Genomic DNA, 24,362 nt, shown 5'->3' with positions numbered 1-24,362 from the left:
CTTTCAGATCTTTGCCTCCCCGAGTAGCTAGGATTACAGGCATGAGCCTCTGGGGCTCAGATTGTTCAGTCCTTTTAAGGTGGTAACAACCCCTTTCTTTGTCCAGTTTCTCTCGTACTATCCTGTCACAGCACATGAGAAGATGCCTTGTCAAATGCCTGCCACAGGGAAGACCCTGTCCGGAGACACAAATGAGTTGTGTGAGTGAAGTGTATGCTTGGGACTAAGTAAATTATAGCTGACGTTGTTTGTCTTGCTCTCCCTTGACTCTCCCAATAGAAGCAAAAGTGTTTGGATAACTCATCATGTGAATCATGTCACTGGCTCTTGCCATTTCCTGACCTTCTCCAGAGGCACAAAAACCAACCTAGACCTTCACTACTCTTTGTCAAATGTATTGCATGTCCATCTCCTTCTCATTTTGCAAATTCAAGTCTGTGTGCTTCACACGTTCCTTGAGGGTGAACTGTAGTGTAGGTTGGCAGTGCTATCTATAGGCTTTCTTGGTGTCCTGGCATTTGGAACACCCAAAATAACTTAGCAAAGTGCATCTTTTTCTCTTTGCTTCATGTTCTTCGCAATCTTAGATTCTAATTCTCTCACTGTCATGTAGATTCTGCTCTGTCTTATAAAAATAAATGTGCTTCCTGAAAGACTCAGTGGTAAAGTATGATTGAGTGATTTCATTTTCTGTTTTTGTCATAAAAATCTTACATTTCTTTTATAGCATTAATCTTGATAACCTTAGTATTGTAGGAACATAAATAACAAAAGAGAAAAAAAAAGAGGGTCAGAATCCTAATTTTCTGACTCACTTTTATAAATGTGTATCAGGCAATCATGGTTATGATGGCTCTTTGAGTAAGCAGTTAGTAAAAATAATCAATGTCAGCAGGTCTTAAATACCATGTAGCCTTTTTTGAACTATTTTTGATAAAGTTTTCCATTGTATATGAAGGTCAGGAGACAAAACTTTTCATATGAGACTTGGAATTACTACTAGGCTATTATGTTATAATTTAAATTTAAGACAAACGTGTTAATGACAAAGAGGGAAAAAAAAGGTCAATCCAGGCCTGTATTTTCTGATAACATTGAAAAATTGTAAGTTTAAGGAAATCATGGCTTGTGCTTTCTTTCTTTCTTTTTTTTTTTTTTGTTGGTCATGGGGCTTGAACTCTTGGCCTGGGCGCTGTCCCTGAGCTCTTCAGCTCAAGACTACTACTCTATCACTTGAGCCACAGCACCACTTCCAGTTTTCTGGTGGTTAGTTGGAGAGGAGTCTCACAGATTTTCCTGCCTGGATTGGCTTTGAACTGAGATCCTCAGATATCAACCTCCTGAGTAATAAGGATTACAGGCATAAGCCACCAGTGCCTGGCTAGCATGTGTTTTCTTTCTTTCTTTTTTTTTGAAGAATATAGCTTTATTTCTTACAGTTCTGAGGCTAAGAATTCTAACATCATAGAACTCACATATAGAAAGTACCTTTCATACCGTATCATCTCATGGAAGAAGGTGGAAGGGTAAGATGCACATACCTATAGCATGTGCTTTCTTAACTGACTAGATTTCTGATTGGTATTGTAGGAGTTTATTCGTAAGTGAATGTGTATATATCAGTACTTTGCTTAATCTATTATCATTAGCACCCAACTCAATTAGTGTCTGAGACTAGCTGGCCAGTGTTAGCAAGACAGTAGAAAATAGAAAGTTAAGCAGGTTAAATTTTGCTTTGACTCTAAGGAAGTAGTCAGGAGGATCTGGAAGCATGCACTAACTGATAAAAGGAGGAGTCTATGATGGAAATTGTGGCTTGCCTCTAGGCACCTGGGAGCAGCATGACCAGCAGGGCAGTGGGTGACACTGAAGGTGACTTGCACAGATGTGCTTTGCCCAGCCTGTGGGAAATGGTTTACCTCATCATTCAGATGCTTAATTCACACATGAGATGATTTTGCTTAAGGCAGACTCTCATGCTAAAGCAAAAGCAAGGAGCCCATAGCCATAGCTGAAGAAATGACTGGTATCAAGAAGAGCAAGGGCTGGGAAGGTGGCTCAGCGGTAGAGTGCATGCCTTGCAAGCATGAGGCCCTGGGTTCGATTCCTCAGCACCACATAAACAGAAAAAGCCGGAAGTGGCACTGTGGCTCCAGTGGTAGAATGCTAGCATTGAGCTGAAGAGCTGAGGGACAGCGCCCAGACCCAGAGTTCAGGCCCCATGACTGGCAAAAAAAAAAAAAAGAGCAAATCCCCACCCCCACCCCTACCCCCACCCCCAGCAAGAGGGAATGTTTTGGAGAACACACCAGGCATTTAAGAGAGTAAAAGTGAGAATGGCCCAGGAATTCTGAGAAACATCACTTCTCTTATATAAGCGCCCGATGGCCTCTGCTTCTGAGCCTTCTGTGACACAGTGATTCTGTTAGTGCGTCACAGACTCCTAGAGAATGTTCTGTCCAAACCTTTCAGCATGGGTCAGGCCAGCTACTTCAGCCTCGGGGTAGGGATGTGTGGGGGGGGGGAGGTATAGGGGTGGGTGGGAGAAGGGGGAGGCGGCCCAGGAGGTACAGGTAGTCAGCATTTTCTAGTTTCCCACCTCTGCTAATTCCCCTTAGAGACACCTGGGACAGTTTTTCCATCTCTCCCATCCTCATTACGTGACCCCAAAATACCACTACTCAACCTTCCTTTATGTCAGTGGCCACTGCCAGAGGCTGCAGAGCTTGGAAAAATTTTATAGGAATTCTACTCTCACTCTGCTGCTCACCCACCTTGGTCAAACACCAAGCACTGTCTGCATATCACTCTGTTCCCAGTGATACTGTAGCTAAGGCTGTGGCTTCTGTGTCTCTGTGGATCTGTGCTCTGATCAGGGGACCAGCACAGCTGTAGGGCATTGATTACCAAGACCCAAAGGAATTCTGTGACCCTAGGAGCACCTTCACTTGGTTCCATTTCTACAGCTGAATTTATTAGTAAGATCTTGTTCCTGAACATTCAAGGATGACCTTTCCTGGGTGCTTTGCCTTTTAATATTAAGTCTGGGGATTTTGAGGAGACTGTGCAAGAGCTTTTTTATTTGTTTTTATTTCATTATTCTGGTACTAGAGATGGAACCCAGAGTCTGCAGTGTGCTAGGCAAGTGCTGCCCACTGTGCAACAGACACTCCTAGTCTGGGCAAGAGCTTTTGCCAGTAGAAATCTTACTGCTATAGTTGGACTTAAGGCTTCTGTGCTGCAGTGGCTGCTATGTCACATTTGTGACATTAAAGATAGACCTCAGCACACGCAATAGTTGTATGTGACGCCCAGGAGAAGAGTAAATATGGGATACAGACATTACCGTCATTCTTGCTTATTGCATTCTGTGTTGGTGCCTGCTAATTATATTGGGCAAATTTTTTTGTTTAGTTTTGTTTTGTTTTTGGGTCCGGTCATGGGGCCTGAACTCTGGGCCTGGGCGCTGTCCCTCAGCTCTTCAGCTCAAGGCTAGCGCTCTACCACTTGAGCCACAGCCCCACTTCTGGCTTTTTTTTCTTTTTGCTTATGTGGTGCTGGGGAATCGAACCCAGGGCCTCAGGCATGCAAGGCAAGTGCTCTTACCACTGAGCCACCTTCCCAGCCCCTGGGCGAATCTTATTATTGAGGAAAAAATTGATTAGAAAAGAAATTAATGTTTGTGCTTACTATCACTCTTACATGCTTTTGGAAAAGTTTGTGGAAACTGTATTAATGTGCCTTAGAAAATTAAATGTTAACCTTTTATGGATACCTGAGTGATTAGAATGAACTGAAGAATAGCCCCTTTCAGTGTAAACTGCTCTGTCACTGACCTGCATCCCTAGCACAATGTAAACATTAAAAGACACAAGTATTTCTTGGAGACTCCTTTCGCATATTTCCTGATAAAAGTGAATAAAATGCTAGCCATTCTGACTGCTCAGGAGCAGTGCTTTAGATGGTGAATGTGCTTCCTCTGTACGAGGTACCTGACACTGTTCAGAGAAGGAAATCCTTGCTGGCTATGGTGCTGGCTGCGTGTTGCCCCAGTCATTCCAGGTGGCCAAGCCAGGAGGATCACTGCAGCCCAGGAGTTTCAGACCAGCCTGGGAAATAAAATGAGACCCCATCTCAAAAACAAGACCAAGAAACCTTTGTCATTTCTCATTCATCCATCCTACCTGCCCATCTCAAAAACAAGAACAAGAAACCTTTTGTCATTTCTCATTCATCCATCCTACCTGCCCATCTTTCTAGCTGCCTTTTCATCTTTCTCAGGACAGTGAAACGAGAGTGTTTATAGTGTTGGTGTAACAAGATGCTCAGCCATGCTGAGCAGGGAAGTGATACAGGAATGTCACGTGTCTTTTCTCCTATTCAAGCTAAGTTCCTTCAGAAGAACTTCTTTGTTACTGTCAACCTTTCTATGCCACTAGTCAAACCCTCTGAAAAGTGCAGCTACAGGCCTTTCTTATTTATATTTCTTCCTGGTTTCTTTCCTGGGATAATTCAAGGAGGCTCTGAATTTCATCACAAACAACAATAAAAAGTTTACAGACAGGGGCTGTTCTTCATTAACCTCTTACGTTAGGTTTTCATAAAAGGTAACATTTAATTTTCCAAAGTACCATAATGCCATTTTCTTTTTTCTTTTTTTTTTTCCTGTTAGTTGTAGGTCTTGAACTCTGGGCTGGGCACTTTCCCTGTGCTCTTCAGCTCAAGGTTAGCGCTCTACTACTTGAGCCACAGCGCCACTTCTGGCTTTCTGGTGTTAATTGGAGATGAGAATTTCACAGATGTTCCTGCCCGAGTTGGCGAGTTGGCTTTGAACCATGATGCTCAGATCTCAGCCTCCTGAGTAGCTGGGATTACAGGTGTGAACCACTAGCACCTGGTGATCATGCCATTTTCATTAAATACAAATTTTAGAGCATTTATTTTCTTCTTATTTTGTAGTTGGATTTTCAGGTACACGGAGGTACAAGATAAAGATGCCGGGCTGGGAAGGTGGCTCAGTGGTAGAGCGCTTGTCTTGCATGCATGAGGCCCTGGGTTCGATTCCTCAGCACCACATAAGCAGAAAAAGCCGGAAGTGGCGCTGTGGCGCAAGTGGTAGAGTGCTAGCCTTGAGCTGAAGAGCTGAGGGACAGTGCCCAGGCCCAGAGTTCAGGCCCCACAACCGACAAAAAAACAAAAACAAACAACAGCAACAAGATAAAGATGTCATTTTCTTAGATCACTTAGTAGCTTTCACTGTACATTTTAGAATTTTTTTTCCCACCAGGCCTGGCTTTTGCAGGGATCAGAAGCCTCATAAACAGTTTCGTGTGCTTGCATTTCATGTGGAGGCTGGCAATGTTGGTAGCTTTTTTAGTTTTTTTTTCAAGAGAAAAGTTTACATGAACTTGACTTTAAGAGGTCCTGATGCTTTAACGCTGAACTTTGTTACTGCATTTGTGTTTTAGGTTTGGGGATGTGACATTGAAACCTGTTTTAATAGCAGAAATACTAACGGCCCTTGACTTCTTTTTATATTCATTTTGTGTGTGTGTGTGCTGATTCTGGGACTTGAACTCAGGGCCTGGGTGCAGTCCCTAAGCTGCTTTTGCTCAAGGCTGGTGCCCTACCAATTGAGCTGCAGCTCCACTTCTGGCTGTTTTTGGTAGTTTAGTGGCGATAGTCTCACAGACTTTCCTGCCTGGGCTGGCCTCGAATTACGATTTCAGTTTTCTGAATAGCTGGTATTACAGACGTGATCACTGGTGTCAGCTTTTATCTTAATTTTTAAAAGCATATTTGTGATCAACATACCCTATTTTTCAGAAATAACATGGTTACTTTTGCTCTCTCTTTCCTAGAAATGTAGTTAATTTTTTGGAAAATCAGTCAATGGTGAGTACCTGATATTCACTTGGTCTATACTCCATAAATATGTGTCATGTTTGATGTAAAACATATAAAGCTAGATGGATGTAGTTAAGCCAGTAGAATTTTCAAATAAAAACAAGAGGAATGAAATATATTGACAAAAATACATTGACAAAAAAAACTCACTATGGCTGGGAATGTGGCTTAGTGATAGAGTGCTTGCCTAGTATGCATGAAACCCTGAGTTCAATTCTTCAGTACCACATAAACAGAGAAAGCTGAAAGTGGCACTGTGGCTCATGTGATAGAGTGCTAGCCTTGAGCAAAAGAAGCTCAGGGACAGTGCCTAGGTCCTGAGTTCAAGCCTTAGGACTGGCCAAAAAAACAAAACAAAACACAAAACAACTCACAAAAGCTGTTAAAAAGGGTTGTCAACAAAATATTAACAAATGAAAGTCCATATTGTTCAAAAGTGTTATATCATTACACAAAAGATTTATTCCACCATTTCATGATTCAAAAAATTAGTTATGCCACGACCAACAAAAAAGAAAATCTCTCTAGAGCTGTATGTTGAAGTACTGAGGGGATAAAGTTATGTGATGTTTGGATTTGTTTAAGAATAATTAGAGCCAGGCTTCGGTGGCTCACGCCTGTCATCCTAGCTACTCAGGAGGCTAAGATCTGAGGATCGTGGTTCAAAGCCAGCCCAGGCAGGAAAGTCCGTGAGACTTTTATCTCCAATTAACCACCAGAAAACCAGAAGTGGCACTGTGGCTCAAGTGGTAGAGCACTAGTCTTGAGTTGAAGAGCACAGGGACAGCGCCCAAGCCCAGAGTTCAAGCCCCGCAACCAACCAAAAAAAAAAAAAGAATAATTAGGGAGTTTGAGATGTAGCCAGTGTCATACCTGAGGCCCTGGGTTCAAACCTCCACCGTTAAAAAAAAAAAAAGTAGAGCCTAAGAGACTATATTATAGTGGTTGAGTGTTGGGTTCATGGCGTTCTTAGTTTACTTTGTCTACTTTTGAATCTGTTGTACTTTTTACATAATATTTTTATATTACGTGATAAAATGATGGGATGACTTGTTATAAAACTTACTTGGTCACCATTAGGATGACTATAACCAAAAACAAAAGGGGTATTGTTAGGGATGTGAAGACACTGAAACACTTGTGCACCCTGTTGGGGAGAATATAAAATGGTTCAGTCATTATGGGAACCAGTGTGGCAGTTCATAAAAAATTAAGACTGAAAAGCCTGGACATGGTGAGTCATGCCTATAATCCAACACTTGGTAGACAGAGGCAGAGGAATTTGAGGTCAGCCTGGACTACATAATTAGACTTTGTCTTAAAAATCTAGAAATATAGCTTCTCTGTCTTTTGGCTAAGATCAGATAAGGGACGGTTTCTGTTCTTATTGCTTTAGTATCTGTTATGTCCTCTATCCGAGAACAGTATATTAATAAGTGGATTTTTGGATCAAAGAAATAGAATGGGATTGTCTCTGTCCATTATACTCATTGTAGTACCTTCAAGAATGATGCATCCTTCCTATCCCCCCCACCAAAAAAAAAAAGTAGGCAAATAAAGCAAATTAAAATTAAAGTTAGAATTACTATTTAATCCAGCAATTCCAGATTTGGTGAGTAAATATACAAAAGAATTGAAGCCAGGGTAGGGTCTTGAGAAGCTATTTGTATACCCATATTCATAGCAGCATCACTCACAGTCACTAAAAGGTTGACACATCTGGTGCCTATCCATGAATGACTGGATAATTAGAATGGAATATTATACAGCTTAAAAAGGAAATTCAAACCAGAGCCGGTGGCTCATGCCTGTAATCCTAGCTATTCAGGAGGCTGAGAGCTGAGGATCTCAGTTCAAAGCCAGCCTGGGCAGGAAAGTCTGTGAAACTCTTACCTTCAATAAACCACCAGAAAACTGGAAGTGGCTCTGTGGCTCAAGTGGTAGAGTGCTTGCCTTGAGCTGAAGAGCTTAGGGATAGCACCTAGGCCCAGAGTTCAAGCCCCATGACCAACAACCACAACAACAAAAGGAAAAACATTCTGACATGATAAATCTGTGTTGATGAAATAAACCCAGTCACAATAGGATAAATATGTAAAAGTATAATTCCATTTATATGAGGTACCCAAAGCAGTCTGATTTATAGAGACAGAAAGTTGAATGTGGGCCTGTAATCCCAGCAATCAAGAGTCTGAGGCAGGAGGATTACAGGTTGAAGGCTAGCCTGGGCTATGTAATATATAGCAAATTTGAAAACAGTCTGGGTTCAGATTAAGACCCATACTTTAAACCAGCCAAACTAAACAAAAATATACTATCAAAAGAACAAAGTTGCTAAGGGTTGGAAGAATAAGAAATTCTTAATCGATACAGAATTTCAGGTTTTTTGTTCTTGAGTGGTACTAGCATTTGAACTCAGAGCCTCAAGTGCTCCACGACTTGAACCATTACCCCAGCCCCAGAATTTTGGTTTTGCAAGATGAAAAGAGTTCTGGAGATGGTGATGATCCCACAATAATGTACTTAATATCATTGAACTATACCCTTAAAAATGATGAAGATGCTAAAATTAGAAGACTTACCTAAGAAAGTATGATTTTACTTCCTAAGAATTATTTCACAGTATGTGGTTCAAGTTGATATCTTTCTTAGCAGTGGAAGGGTAGGAGTAGGATGTTGGGAATCAAATCCAAGGCATGCAAAGCTCAGCCCCAAATTGGAATTTTAATTCAACATAACATATAACACAACATGATCTATGAGGGCCAGAGCTGTTTCACTCACCTGTGTTTCCTTAGTACCTAGAAGACTATCTGGGACTCCGTAATGGAGGATAGGTAGGTAAACTGTTAGATGAAAGGCTTGCTAGAAGAGAGGTGGTAGGAAGAAATTCTTTTGTCTTAGTCTGATTCCAGTTGCTGTAACAACAGTATAAACTGAGTCACGTGTAAACACAGACATACATGGAAGCTGAAAAGTTTGGCATCAAGGTGCTAATATGTGGTGAGGACTTTTTTTTTTGCTGGTTCTGGGGCTTGAACTCTGGGTCTGGGTGCTGTCCCTGAGCTGCTTTTTTTGCTCAAGGTCAGCACTTTTCCAGTTGAGCCACAGGACACTTCTGGCTTTTTTGAGTAGTTTTGAAGAGCTTCACGGGCTTTCTTCCTGCCCAGGCTGGTTTTGAACCATGATCTCAGATCTCACCTCCTGAGTAGCTAGGACTACAGGCGTGAGCCACTGCTGCCTGGCAGTGAGGGCCTTCTTGGTGCATGGTGGAGGGCATGACATGGGCAGCAGAGCAAGCCTGCTTTTTCTTACACAGCCACTAACGCCTACAGGGGGACCCCACCCTCGTTCCTTCTAAAGTGCTACTTCCAGCTTCCATCAATATGTACATGTGGGGATCAGATTTCTAACATAGGAACTTTTGGGGGGAACATGTTAGAACCGCAGCAGCCTGTCCTTTTCTTCTCCTTAGCTTTGTCATCTTGACTTTAAGTCTGTTCAGTCAGGTTCCCATCAGCTGTGCAGTAGAGACCCACACAGCACACTGAAGTCTTAGCTCCTCGCTGTTCCTCATGTTCCCCTGTGGTGTTTCTTTTGCTCTGTCTGATTCCTACTTTCTGACCCCTGCCATTCTATTCGGTCTTGAAGAGATGGCCAAGGAAGGAACAGTCTTCTCTCAAGGTCAGGCTGCGTGGGACCCTTCCTTTCTTCCTCTCGCCTTCCTTTGATGTCTGGATGAAATTGCTTAGGGAGAAGCAGGGCTTCCACTTCATCTCATCTTCTGCCTCTCCTTATGGACATGGGGGACCTGTGCTACTTCCCAGGGTCAGTGAGCTGGCTGGCTGGGTGGACCGTTGTTCAGAATGCGGGATCTAGGTCTGGCCTGCTTGAAACTTCCTCACCTCATAGAAAATGAGATGCTTAACATCTACTGTCACATGTACTGTGATAGATCATCTGTGCTGGTGCTTGTCAAGGGCAAGGTGAACACATACAAGAAGAAAATTTTCACTTTTTACTAAAAACATCAGTGCTTATTCACGTCATTTAAGGATTTTTACACTGATTTTTTTTTTTTTTTTTTTGGCCAATCCTGGGGCTTGAACTCAGGGCATTGTCCCTGAGCGAGCCTCTTTTGCTCAAGGCTAGCACTCTACCATTTGAGCCACAGTGCCACTTGTGGCTTTTTATGTGTATGTGGTACTGAGGAATTGAACCCAGGGCTTCATGCATGCTAGGCAAGCATTCTACATTCTCAGCCTTGAATATATATATATTTTTAATTATAAAAATTAGGGGCTGGGAAGGTGGCTCAGTGGTAGAGTGCTTGTCTTGCATGTATGAGGCCCTGGGTTCAATTCCTCAGCCACACATAAGCAGAAAAAGCTGGAAGTGGCACTGTGGCTCAAGTGGTAGAGCACTCAACTTGAGCTGAAGAGGTGAGGGACAGCGCCCCAGGCCCAGGGTTCAGGACCCACGACCGAACAAAAAACAAACAAACAAAAACCCTTCACATTGATGTAATACACATTAAGTTGACTTTTTTTGTTAGTACTGGTCCTGGAGCTTGAACTCTGGGCCTTGGTGCCATCCCTAAGCTTTTGAGTTCAAGGTTAGTGCTCTACCACTGGAGCCACAGCTCTGCTTCCAGTTTTTTTGTTACTTAATTGGGAAGAAGAGTCTCATAGACTTTCCTGCCTGGGCTGGTTTCAAACTGTAATCTTCAGATCTCAGCCTCCTAAGTAGCTAAGATTACAGGCATAAGCCACCAGCACTCGGCAAGGTTGGCAGTTTTAAAGTGCAACAGTGATTTTAATGTGGAAAACATTGGAGTTTCTTAATGATGTGGATCCAGGTCTGTGAGTCTCAAGGGAAATTATAGGTAATGTCGGGAGACAACTGTGGTTGTCCTTGCTGGAGGAGGGCCCTGCTGGAGGGCCCTGCTGGGAAGAGGTGCTAGGTGTCTAGTGGTTGGAAGCCAAAGGTGCTGTGAAGCCTCCCATAGGGCATGGGATGGCCTCACACCAGAAGTGAACTGTCCCAAAAGGTGGTCATGGTGAGGCAGAGAAACCTGATCTTATGGGTCGGATGCATACTGCCTCTCAGATCAGGTGCCATGCCATCCAGACCTTCGGAAGTGTTCCACTGAATAAAGGGATTAGCTCAGGGTAGTTAATATCCGTTGTCTAGCAAACCTATCATTGAGAGTACTCTCAGCTGAAAAAGTATTCTGTATGTAAGTTCACCTGCCCTTGAAGTGAAACTGCTTGATTGAAAAGTTTCCTCTTGTTACAAGTGCCAAATTTTTGTTTATACTTGGCAGTGTCACTGTAAATCCTGTTTCTCTCTCTTCCTTTGCTGAGTAAAGAGGATAAAGTAAGACCCCTGTAGGCTTTAGCCTGGAGATTCTCCTGTGCTGTTACTTGTTTTGAAAATAGGAATTGGGAGATAATCGTGGGAACTCATGGTCTTTCTCCCTTCACAGTTATTTCTAAAACATAGCTCTTACTTGCAACGAACTTATTAAGAGATGCTTGTTGAATAGCTGGCTGTGTTATAGGCACCTGGGGTCTTATTCATAGTCTTCACAGCAAGGCTTCCCAAGAAAGTTGGTGCCAGTTCTGGGCTTGAACTCAGGGCCTAGATGCTGTCCTTGAGCTTTTTTTTGTTCAAGGCTAGCTATCTACTCCTTGAGTCACAGTTCTGCTTCTGGCATTTTTGGTAGTTAATTGGAGATAAAAATCTCATAGACTTTCTTTTCTGACTTTGAACCAGCCTCCTGAGTAGCTTGGATTACAGGTTTGAGCCACCAGTGCCTGGCTCATTCCTGGTATTTTGGTCATTACCTAGGTTTATGGCAGTTAAATAATCTGCTCCAGTCAGGCACTGGTGGCTCACATGTATATCCTTGCGGCTCAGGAGATTGAGATCTAAGAATGGTGGTTCAAAGCCAGCCCAGGCAGACAAATCTGAGACTTTTAGTCTTCAATTAACAAGCAAAAAAAAAAAAAAAAAAAAAAAAAAAAAAAAGAAAGAAAGAAAAAGAAAAAAATCAGAAGTGGAGGCGTGATTTAGTGATAGAGCACCAGCTGGAAGCCAAGAAGAGATATAGAGAACAAGCCCTAGTACTGGTTTCTGAATGAATGGATGAATGATTGAATCTCCACCCCATACTTGCCTACAGCCCCTGGGGCTTAGGGGTAAGAAGTTGGGAACTCAGTCACAGAGTAAAGCAGAAGCAGAATTTGCACAGTAGCCATGTTCTGTCTGATTCTAAGGTTCCTGTCTTTTCTTTTTGTCACTGTTTAAAACTGAATAGCTGCTGTTGTCTGCAGAATTAAGAGATCACATCAATGTGGCATAGGAGAGGGGTGTTCACAGTATTTTCCTAAATGGTAAGTTCTGTCACCCCTTTGTACAGTCTTAGAACCAGACATTTGTCATGATCTTGCTTGTTCCAGAATGAGCCATATACTCTTGGCCTTTGTGCCTCATCTGTACTTTTATGTGGCCTATTTTCAGATATTATTGTTACACTTCAATGGTCCTTTTGAAGACATTTTCAGAGGTCTGCTTATACTTTTGTTTGACCCTACATCCTACAGAACTGTACTTCCCCTCCATTTGGACTTTGGGTGCAGCCTCCTGACTGCTTCTGGCCCTAAAGTTCTGAGTAGCAGTGATTTGTAAGCCTCTGGGAGGAAGATGTAGCTCCTCTTCTGGCATGGAGTAGGCATGGTGGTCCCAGTGTGACTGTGATGTGCCAGCTCCCCCCTGGTGGGGTCCACACCCTGCGTGAATTGCTCTATCACTTTGTTCTCTACCACCCTCCATTTGTTCTTCCATTTTAATCATGGCTATTTATGGATGGTGCTGCCTGTTGACATGTCTGTTTTCTCAGGCTCCTGAGCCTTCCTTACCTACAGAGGTATTTAGGAAACACTGAGAAGTTAAGGGCCTTGTCCATTAAGATGATTAGGACCAGGGATGGTGTGATGCTTATAGAAGAACTTATTTGTGTTTCATTTTGAAGCTGTATGAATATTCTGTTAGCTTCCCATTGTTATAAAATAAAACAACCTGAGGGCTGGGAAGGTGGCTCAGTGGTAGAGCACTTGCCTTGCATGCATGAGGCCCTGGGTTCGATTCCTCAGCACCACATAAGCAGAAAAGGCCAGAAGTGGTGCTGTGGCTCAAGTGGTAGAGCACTAGCCTTGAGCTGAAGAGCTGAGGGACAGCACCCAGGCCCAGAGTTCAGGCCCCATGACCACCACCACCAACAACAACAAAACCTGAGAGAAATAAAAGAGGAAAGTTTATTTTGGCTCTCGATCCCCATGGTTGATTTGCTCATTGTTTCTGGGCCTGTGGTGGCACAGTACATCGTGGCAGGGGCACTCGGTGAAAGCTGCTCACCTCGTGAAGGCAGGGAAGCAAGAGATCTGAAGAAGCCCAGGCCATAATAGCCCCTTTCAGGGCATACCCACAGTGATCTAACTTTCTTTCTCTAGGGCTCATCTCCAAATACCTCCTGCAAGCGCCACAGGTTAGCAACCGAGACTTCAGCCTAGGGGCTCTTACAGGCATTTCAATCCAACCTCTACCACCTGTCTATTCCTTTTTCTTTTTCTTTTGTTAGTCATGGGGCTTGAACACTGGGCCTGGGTGCTGTTCCTCAGCTCTTCAGCTCAAGACAAGTGCTGTACCACTTGAGCCACAGTACCACTTCCTGTTTTCTGGTGGTTAATTGGAGATAAGAATCTCATGGACAGGGGTTGGGAAGGTGGCTCAGTGTCAGAGCACTTGCCTTGCATGCCTGAGGCCCTGGGTTCGATTCCTCAGCACCACATAAACAAAAAAAGAAAAAAGCTGGAAGTGGCGTTGTGGCTCAAGTGGTAGAATGCTAGCCTTGAGCTGAAGAGCTGAGGGACAGCGCCCAAGCCCAGAGTTCAGGCCCCACGACCGGATCAAAAAAAAAAAAAAAAGAATCTCATGGACTTTCTTGCCCAGGCTGGCTTTGAACTGAGATCCTCATATCTCAGCCTCCTGAGTAACTAGGATTACAGGTGTGAGCCACCGGCACCTGGCTTGCCTGCCTGCCTGCCTGCCTGCCTGCCTTCTTTCCTTCCTTCTTTCCTTCCTTCTTTCCTTCCTTCTTTCCTTCCCTCCTTCCTTCCTTCCTTCCTTCCTTCCTTCCTTCCTTCCTTCCTTCCTTCCTTCCTTCCTTCCTTCCTTCCTTCCTTCCAGAAAAAGACATCTTCAATTGGATTCACTGGATTTTTTTTTTTTTTTCAGGGTAGGGGGTGTCAGTCCTGGCTTCAAACTGAGATTCTCAGATTTTAGCCTCCTAAATAGATAGGATTACAGGTGTGAGCCACCAGGGCCCAATCAGTCACTGGATTTAAACATAGCTTAAGACACATTTATGTTAATATTGCCTTAACAGAGGGCCTGTTAACACTCCTTTAGTAACTATAGGATTAAAAAAAAAAAGCATGAGCCAGGTGCTTGGTGCCAGCCTGGGCATGAAAGTGTGAAACTCTTATCCAAGTAAACACTAAAAAGCTGGAAGTGGAGCTGTGGCTCAAGTGGTAGAATGGTAACCTTGAGCAAAAAAGCTCAGTGCCTAGGCTCTGAGTTCAAGCCCCAGGATTGGTGAACACCTCCCCACCCCCCACTATATATATAAAGTCAATCCAATAATTAGGGTAATTTGGAACCTGCAAGCAAAGGCATCTATTGCCACCTGGTGGCAGTATCTCTAATTGCAAATTATTCTGGTGGATCAGGGTTAAAAGTTTTGTTTTTGTTTGTGTTTGTGCATTTTGCCAGCCCTGGGGCTTTAATTCAGAGCTTGCATTGTGTCTCTGAGCCTCTTCTGCACTCAAGGCTAGCATTCTACCACTTGAGCCACAGTGCCAATTCTAGCTTTTTCAGAGTAGTTTGTTGGAGATAAGAGTCTCATGGACTGTCTTGCCCTGGATGACTTTGAACCTTGATCCACAGATCTCAGTGATCCTCAGAGCTCAGTGTCTTGAGTAGCTAGGATTGTAAGTATGAGCCACCTGCACCACAGCTCCACTTGAGCCACAGCTCCACTTCTGGCTTTTTTGGTAGTTTGGTAGAGATAAGAGTTTCACAGACTTTCCTGCCCAAGCTGGTTTTGAACCTCTATCCTCAGATCTCAGCCTCATGAGTAGCTAGGATTACAGGCATAAGCCACTGGCATCAGTCTGTCTTGATTTTTTTTTTTTTTTTTTTTGTCGGTCATGGAGCTTGAACTCCAGGCCTGGGCGCTGTCCCTCAGCTCTTCAGCTCAAGGCGAGCGCTCTACCACTTGAGCTACAGCGCCACTTCCGGTTTTTCTGGTGGTTTATTGGAGATAGGAGTCTCACGGTCTCTCCTGCCCGGGCTGGCTTTGAACCGCGATCCTCAGATCTCAGCCTCCTGAGTAGCTAGGATTACAGGCGTGAGCCACCAGTGCCCGGCTTCTGTCTTGATTTTTAAAATGACAATTTCTAAAGATAAAAATCTCCCACAGGCACCAGAAAACCAACCATTTTCTAAAGTAATACCACTGTGTACCCGAGGTATACCTTATACTTCAGCTTTGCTCATCCGTTTATTTTTTTGTTTTTTTTTTGGGTCCGGTTGTGGGTCCTGAACGCTGGGCCTGGGCACTGTCCCTCAGCTCTTCAGCTCAAGGCTAGTGCTCTACCACCTGAGCCACAACGCCACTTCCAGCTTTTTTCTTTTTGCTTATGTGGTGCTGAGGAATCGAACCCAGGGCCTCAGGCTTGCAAGGCAAGCATTCTACCACTGAGCCACCTTCCCAGCCCCTCATCCGTTATTTTTGAATTAGTGTTTTATCATTTAAAATGTAGTTGTTCTTGGGACTGGGAAGGTGGCTCAGTGGTAGAGTGCTTGCCTTGCATGCATGAGGTCCTGGGTTCAATTCCTCAGCACCACATAAGCAAAAAGAAAAAAGCCGGAAGTGGCACTGTGGCTCAGGTGGTAGAGTGCTAGCTTTGAGCTGAAGAGCTGAGGGACAGCGCCCAGGCCCAGCGTTCAGGCCGCACAACCGGACCCCCCCCAAAAAAAATAAATAAAAAATAAAATGTAGTTGTTCTTAATGGCCAAGGATGTGATGGTGAATCTGGGACAGACTTGCAACACAGGTGATAAATTCCTAGACTTATGGTCTGTAGTTTCTTATATTGGTGATTTGGGGGGGAGGGGGAATGATTACAGAAACAGTCACTTATGTCTATTAATGTTTTATAATGCAAATTGAATGTGATAAAATATTAAAAATATCATTCATTAAATATTGAAAAGTTCAGTATCTGGAACTTGCCAAGCCCTTTCATTCTACTGTCTGCTTCAAGGAGCAATTTAGAAACTTTGAATTATAAATTTAGAATACTAGGGAATGGGTTAAGATTGCAGAATAGAGCTATGAAGTTATTTTCTCCCTGGAATCATTAACCATTTCCAGCCTTAGCCATTCCAGTAAGGTGGCAAATTGCACATTGTGTTTGCTTCAGTTTGCTTTGCCCAGTGTTTTTATATTTCTTTTTTTTTTGGGGGGGGGGGGTCCGGTCGTGGGGCCTGAACTCTGGGCCTGGGAGCTGTCCCTCAGCTGTTCAGCTCAAGGCTAGCACTCTACCACTTGAGCCACAGCGCCACTTCCGGCTTTTTTCTTTTTGCTGTGGTGCTGAGGAATCGAACCCAGGGCCTCAGGCATGCAAGGCAAGCACTCTACCACTGAGCCACCTTCCCAGCCCCGTTTTTATATTTCTTACAGGTTAAATCAAAGCAGTGGATTCATTTAGTTAAAGCCATGAGTTTTATGGCTTCACATAGTGAAATAATCTGCAGTTTTAATACTTATTATACTTGGAATTTTATTAATAAAACCTTAAGCTATGAAAGTAGATTAAAGCCAAATATTTCTATTAAGGTAAATCAGGGAAATAGTTTGTGTTTTGAAACTAGAGATTGGCTCTTTCTGCCTTGGGAGGCTAGCATGAGAAGGCAGTTACGTACAAGTAAAGAAGAGAGAGCTCACCAGAGCTGACATTCTGGCCCTCTGAGCTGAGACTTAACCTCCAGTCTGAGAACTAAAGCTTCTGTTGTTTAATTTTAAAAGATGAGAACCAGCAGCATCTTGAGAGAGTGTGTGTATTAAAGTAGCCTATTAATCGCACCTTGCTCACTCTGCCTGAGGAGGCTGCTGGGCCCGCAGTTGGGTGAGATGCCCTGCTCCTCACAGGGTAGAGTTGTCTCTATTCCATACCAATGCTGCTTGTTAGGCTTTCAAAAATAGTGCCACCAGCAGCACCCTTTCAAGGTCTGTCCTTGGGGCAACTGTGGCTGATCTCTTCTTGGGCCTCCCATAATCCAACCATATCCTTTTCTAGACAAGCTAGCAGTCTCTTCTGGCCCGTTCTGCATATTGCCTCTGGCGTTTCCACTTTCCTTGTTTGGAACATGCACTGGCCAGAAGCACACTCCACAGTGGCTAAAACCCAAACCATCCCAGTGCCCAGCTCCAGAGCGAACTTCCCCATTAGAGGAATACAGACCAGACTTGGCTCCTTATATATGCATCCAGTTGCTGAGTAGATCCTAAAGAGTTCAGTGGTTAACACAGTGCTGGCTCCTTGGGATTAGTTAGGAACAGAGATCCTTGGAGTCTGGTGGTGAGAGCTCTATCAGCCCAGCACCTGAGTGTTGGGAGTGCTGTGCCTCTTATGGCCTGCCAGGTCGGTGCTGTCTTCTTTTTTTCTTTGGTTTTCTTTTTCTTTTTTTTTGGTCATGGGGCTTGAACTCTGGGCCTGGGCACTGTCCCTTTGCTTGTCAGCTCAAGGTGAGCGCTCTACCACTTGAGCCACGGCACCATTTCTGGTTTTCTTGTGGTTTATTGGAGATAAGAGTCTCATGGACTTTCCTGCCCGGGCTGGCTTTGAACCTTGGTCCTCAGATCTCAGCCTCCTGAGTAGCTAGGATGACAGGCATGAGCCACCAGCACCGGCTTATCTTCTTTTTTTGTTGTTTTTTTTGTTTTTTTGTTTTTTTTTTTTCCGGTTGTGGAGCCTGAACTCTGGGCCTGGGAGCTGTCCCTCAGCTCTTCAGCTCAAGGCTAGCACTCTACCACTTGAGCCACAGCGCCACTTTCGGCTTTTTTCGTTTTGCTTATGTGGTGCTGAGGAATCGAACCCAGGGCCTCTGGCATGCAAGGCAAGCGCTCTACCACTGAGCCACCTTCCCAGCCCTGGCTTATCTTCTTTTACAGATAAGGAAACTGAGGTTGATATGAGAACCCAAGCAGTGTTCATCACACAGACTTGAGGGTCCTAACCTCTCTTCATGTTGCACTGAAAGAGGGAGGGAGAGGGCATGCTGATGAGCAGCTGAACAAGAGCCAGGTGCCATGCCCCATGCTTGTAATCTTAGCCATTAGGGAGAGCTAAGATGGGGGAATTGAGGTTTGAGGCCAGCCCCAGCAGAAAAGTTAGCACACCTCTTCTCAAATCAGTAGCTAGGTACAGGCATGAGCCTGTCCTTCTAAGCTGAGATTGGGAGAATGAGAGTTTTGAGCTAGCCCAGGCAAAAAGTCCTTGAGATTCTTAATCAAGAAAGCGGGACACAGCCGGGCCCTGGTGGCTCATGCCTGTAATCCTAGCCACTCAGGGGGCTGAGATCTGAAGATCGTGGTTCAAAGCCAGCCCAGGCAGGAAGATCCTTGAGACTATCTCCAATAAACAACCAGAAAACTGGAAGTGGCTCTGTGGCTCAAGTATTAGAGTGCTTGCCTTGAGCTGAAGAGCTGAGGGATAGCGGCCAGGCCCAGAGTTCAAGCCCCACAACTGACCAAAAAAAAAAAAAAAAAAGAAAGAACAAGAAAAAAAAAAAAAAGAGGGACTGGGAAGGTGGCTCAGTGGTAGAGTGCTTGCCTTGCATGCCTGAGGCCCTGGGTTCGATTCCTCAGTCCACATAAACAGAAAAAGCCAGAAGTGGTGCTGTGGGTCAAGTGGTAGAGTGTTAGCCTTGAGCTGAAGAGCTGAGGGACAGAGCCCAGATCCAGAGTTCAGGCCCCACAATAAAGAAAGAGAGAGAGAGAGAGAGAGAGAGAGAGAGAGAGAGAGAGAGAGAGAGAGAGAGAGAGAGAGAGAGAGAGAGAGAGAAACAGGACACAGTATTGCATACCTGTAATTGAGGGGTGATGATGAAAAATTTAAAATGGGCTGGGTGCTGGTGGTTCACGCCTGTAATCCTAGCTCCTCAGGAGGCTGAGATCTGAGGATCACAGTTCAAAACTAGCCTAGGCAGGCTGGGAAGATGGCTCAGCAGTAGAGCGCTTGCCTTGCATGCCTGAGGCCCTGGGTTCGATTCCTCAGTACCACATAGGCAAAAGATAAAAAAGCCGGAAGTGGCGCTGTGGCTCAAGTGGTAGAGCGCTAGTCTTGAGCTGAAGAGCTGAGGGACAGCGCCCAGGCCCAGAGTTCAGGCCCCGCGACCGGACCCAAAATAAAAAATTAAAAAAAAAAAAAACAAAAAACAAACTCATCTCCAAAAATCCACCAGATATCTGGAAGTAGTGCTGTGGCTCAAGTGGTAGAGGGCTTACCTTGAACTAAAGAGCTGAGGGACAGCGCCAAGGTCCAGAAGAGTTGAGCCACATGACTGACCTACCCCCCCCCCCAAAAAAAAAAAAATAAAGTAGACAGATTGCCGCTCAGGCACACATCTGGGCATGAAGGCCATGAAGGGAGATCCTATCCTAAAAATAACCGTTGAAGCTCAGGGTTAGCAGTATGGCTGCAGAGGTAGAGTACTAGCTTGGCAAGTGTAAGGCCTTGAGGTCAAACCCCAGTATTGCCCAAAAATGAGAGGGAGGAAAGACAGTAGGAAGAGGTCCTTTTAGGAAGAAATCTTGAACAAGATCCAGCATGAGCTTCCAAGACTGAGAGGCTAGAGGTCAGAACAATTTTGATACATTTAAGATGGTATTTGCCTTTCCCAGTTCTCTGGAAAGTGTCTCCCCAGGGTACAGTGGAAATTTCCAGACTGACAGGTTGACCATGCAGTGTATGGCCTGGAGGGGATAGAGAGGAGGCCTACTGTGAGGCCAGACAGCAAAGGATGTGCAGAAGTCTAAGACAACGACACATTTCTTTTTTTTTGTTTTTTTGTTTTTGGTGGTTGTGGAGCTTGAACTCTGGGCCTGGGAGGTATCGCTCAGCTCTTCAGCTCAAAAGTAGCACTCTACCACTTGACCCACAGCACTACTTCCGGTTTTCTGGTGGTTTATGAGAGATGAGTCTTCATATCTCAGCCTCCTGAGTAGCTAGGATTACAGGCGTTGAGCCACTGGTGCCCGGCTTTGCCACATTTCTTAAACACTGCTTCAAAGAATGTTTTTCCATAAGAAATATTTTTATGCTACAGTGTATATACTGTAGCATGTATGTATATATACACTGTACATATACATGTACATATATATAATACACTACAGTATATATATACGTGTGTATATATAGTATATATATATGTATGTATGTGTGTATGTATGTATGTATATATACTGTAGTGTAAATGTGAGTCAGTGCCTCATCTTTGCTAGAATGATGTTCTACCACTTGAAGCACTGTTCTTTCCTGGTCATTTTGTGGATGGAATCTGGTGAACTTTTCTGCTTGGACTGGTTTCAAACTGATTCTTCAGATCTCAGCTTTCTAAGTAGCTGAAATTGACTGGTGCCATGCTTTTTCAGTGATTATTTTTTGAGATTTGGTTTTGTCTAGATACACGCCTGGCCTGTGATGCACCTAACATATACCATCATGTCTCGTTTCTTTTGTTGACATGGAGTCTCATGGACTTCCCTGCCAGGACTAGCCTAGAACGTCTACTTCCGATCTCATCCTCCCTTGTAGCTAGGATAACAGGCAGGAGCCATTAGTGTCTGGTGGTATGATTTTTTTTTTTTTTTTTTGCTTTTTAAAAAAATGTACTAAATGGTCTGGCTTTCCTTTTTGGTACAGTGAAACATGATTGATAGATTCATGTAAGCAAATGCTACTGGAAACCTCAGTAACTCAGTAACCTCAGTAACCTCCGTGGTCACTGCCATGTGGAGGAGAGAGAATAGAGCAGAAGGTTTATTGCTGAGCTACTGTGACAGTCCAGGAGCATGGAATGATGAGAAATGGCTTCTGGCATTGTGTGTGTATGTGTTTTGTTTTTGCTGGGGATTGATCCCAGAAGAAAACCAGCTTTGGGATTTTTGTTTAAATTGTAACAAAAACAGTTCTGAAATTTCCTACCTTTCCCAGCTTTTGAGCTAACAATTCATACTGCTAAACATATTCCCTAGCCACCAGAACTCATCATATTGCAAATGCAAACTCTATGCCCATTAAACATAGCTCCCCAGTATCTGGATTTATGATGATAGTGAAGGCAAAGGGATTTGCTATTGTTTGGGTGTGGTGTGCTAGATTCCTTGGAAAAGGCAGGTGAGGCCTAGGCTTGCTCCTACCTTGTTCTTCTGTTATCACATCCTGTCACCCAGTGACTGGGACAGGTTCTGAGTTGCTGCTCCATCAGATGCTGTGAACATCAGAGCAGACTTACACAAATGACTTTATAATCATATCATCCAGCGACCTAAGGCACATATGTGGCCTGTTGAAACATTATTAATACAGCATATGACTAATATCCCATGGCAATACTGTTGGTTTTGGGGGGGAGGGTAGGATGTTTTGGGGTGCAGGGACACCTTCAGCCTTTGTGTATATAATGCAGACGCTTTGTCACTGAGCTACAGCCCTCACCCTGAAGATACTTCTGGATTGCACCTGCAGGAAAAAACAAAACATGTAGTTCACTTAGCAGGTGGAAATAAAGTCTTCCTGTTTCTTCTCATCTTTCACATGGTTTAATTGGGTTGTTGCATGGCTGATACGGGTCCTGGGGTTAGAGGGTGCGAGTTAACATTAATAAAGTGAAAAGAAAAGGAATGTGAGGGCTGGGAATGTAGCTTAGCGGTAGAGTGCTTGCCTAGTATGCATGAAGCCCTGGGTTCGATTCCTCAGTACCACATAAACAGACAAAGCCAGAAGTGGCACTGTGGCTCAAGTGGTAGAGCGCTAGCCTTGAGCTAAAGAGCTCAGGGACAGCGCCCAGACCCCCCCTCCCCCTGCAAAAAAAAAAAAAAAAATGAAGAGTGCTGGGGATTGAACCGAGGCCTCACAAAAGCTAGTCAAGCACTCTACCAGTCACACTTCCAGCCCTGTAATGTTAATGTAGTAAATAAAATGATGCAACCAGCCGGGCGCTGGTGGCTCACGCCTGTAATCCTAGCTACTCAGGAGGCTGAGATCTGAGGATCGCGGTTCAAAGCCAGCCCGGGCAGGAGAGACCGTGAGACTCCTATCTCCAATAAACCACCAGAAAACCGGAAGTGGCACTGTAGCTCAAGTGGTAGAGCGCTCGCCTTGAGCTGAAGAGCTGAGGGACAGCGCCCAGGCCCAGAGTTCAAGCCCCACGACCGACCAAAAAAAAAAAAAAAATGATGCAACCATTTTTTCTTTGTAAACTTTCTGCTTCTGAAAACAGGTAGTTTGAGTTTATTTATAACCCTCCTCTTTCTCTTTATTTCTAGGGTAACTTATTTCTTATTTTCTATTACATTATAGATTTAGATAGTTTCTAATGTCTACTCTAGAATTTAAAATTTTATCCCATTTGGGTCTAGATATCTAACGTGACCACAAAAATAGGAATGTCATTTTTCTAGACTGATGAGGACTTGTTTATTTTACTCATAGTTTGTGGGATGTGGCTAGGTAGTAAGAATGCCTAGCCTTCCTCAGGCTCTGGGTTCCAATCCCAGCAGGCCTTAAACAGTTTACATATGTATCTCCAAAGTAGTGGAGTTTGAAACAGCAATTCTGTGTTTTTTTTTCTTACGCAGTTAACAAGCACAAGCCATGGCTTGAACCGACCTATCATGGAATCGTTACCGAGAATGACAACACGGTGCTGCTTGATCCTCCCCTCATCGCCCTGGATAAAGATGCCCCTCTGCGTTTTGCAGGTATGGTGCTGGTTTCATTGCTTCTTGGCAAGTGTGGACTGCATAGGAAGGTGTTACATACCTTGGATTGCTCTTGAGTCTGGTGGAAAGCACAGAGGATTTCTTGTACCTCCTGGCTACTGTGTTCTCCTCCAGATAGCTGGCTAAAACTCATTCTGACTGTTGAGAAGGCAACTGTTTAACTTAATTATATCATTACAAATCTTGCTTTGATGAAGTTCAATAGATACTATCTAGACCAGTAGGGCTTAAAGTTCATCATGTTCTCCAAGGACTGTGTTCAATGTAGACATGGTGTGGTTGGACCATGGGAACCTGGGCTCGGCCTGATTTACCTGCTCCCACGTACCATGGAAGGTTTTTGGCTCCAGAGCTTCCTTGCTTCTAGGTTTCTGTCAAAAATTTGAGCAGTCTATAGAGAAATACTTTTGGTATAAGTTTATTTCATGAGATTATAACATACATTTTTTTTTTTTTTTGGTCAGCTGTGGGGCTTGAACTCTGGGCCTGGGCGCTGTCCCTCAGCTCTTCAGCTCAAGGCGAGCGCTCTACCACTTGAGCCACAGCGCCACTTCCGGCTTTCTGGTGGTTTTATTGGAGATAGGAGTCTCACGGTTTCTCCTGCCCGGGCTGGCTTTGAACCGCGATCCTCAGATCTCAGCCTCCTGAGTAGCTAGGATTACAGGCGTGAGCCACCAGCGCCCAGCTATAACATACATTTTTATCAAGACAAATCTCTAGGGTAGATTTAGGGACTTTGGGAGATGAATAAAAGTTTTCCACATTGCTGAGATTTACTGATCCTTCCCAAATCAGCTGTTCTTGCCCAATAAGATCAACCATGGTAATGTCTGTAACTGGTCGAGGGATGTGCTGTGTCATTTGTTGTCACCCTCAGAATCAGAGTAGATATTGAAAAATGAGTTTTTCAGTGGTGGTAAGAGTTTGAGTTTTTAATTCAGGGCCTTGTGTTTTCTGGGTATGTGCTCTACCACTTGAGCTTCTATGCAAAGCTAATTGAAACATTTTCTTGTGTACTTATACTGGGCCTTGAACTCAGGGCTTAGGGTCTGTTCCTTGCCTTTTTTGCTCAAAGCTGGTGTTTTACCACTTGAACCACAACTCTACTTCTGGCTTTTTTTGGTAGTTAGACATGAGTCTCATGGGCTTTCCTACCTTGGGCTGACTTTGAACCATTATCCTTAGATCTCAGCCTCAGGAGTAGCTAGGATTAGAGGTATGAGCTACCAGTGCCTGACTTGAAAACATTAATTTTTATTTTTTGTTGGTTGTGAGGCATGAAGTCACTGTTTCTTTTTACTCAAGGCTAGCACTCTGC

The 24,362-nt window shown here is 44.0% G+C and overlaps 1 protein-coding gene and 1 non-coding gene across 5 annotated transcripts in view; both read left to right on the top strand.

Moving 5' to 3' along the window:
- The window catches only part of Clstn1 (calsyntenin 1), a 74,947-nt gene that overhangs the window by 22,190 nt on the left and 28,395 nt on the right, over positions 1 to 24,362 (top strand). For all 4 annotated transcript variants that reach the window (XM_070037306.1, XM_070037307.1, XM_070037304.1 and 1 more), the window contains exon 2: positions 22,901 to 23,023. In XM_070037306.1, coding sequence (XP_069893407.1) covers positions 22,901 to 23,023 — 123 coding nt within the window. The remainder of the gene's footprint in view (positions 1 to 22,900; positions 23,024 to 24,362) is intronic.
- LOC138838471 (U2 spliceosomal RNA) lies at positions 7,242 to 7,428 on the top strand. The gene has a single exon (XR_011375610.1). It is a non-coding gene; the product is annotated as a U2 spliceosomal RNA (small nuclear RNA).

Source organism: Dipodomys merriami, unplaced genomic scaffold (assembly GCF_024711535.1).
Source record: "Dipodomys merriami isolate MVZ:Mamm:240054 unplaced genomic scaffold, mDipMer1.0.p SCAF_28, whole genome shotgun sequence".
Lineage (NCBI taxonomy): Eukaryota > Metazoa > Chordata > Mammalia > Rodentia > Heteromyidae > Dipodomys > Dipodomys merriami.
The sequence above is the reverse complement of the archived record's forward strand: the minus strand, read 5'-3'. Positions and strand labels throughout refer to the sequence as shown.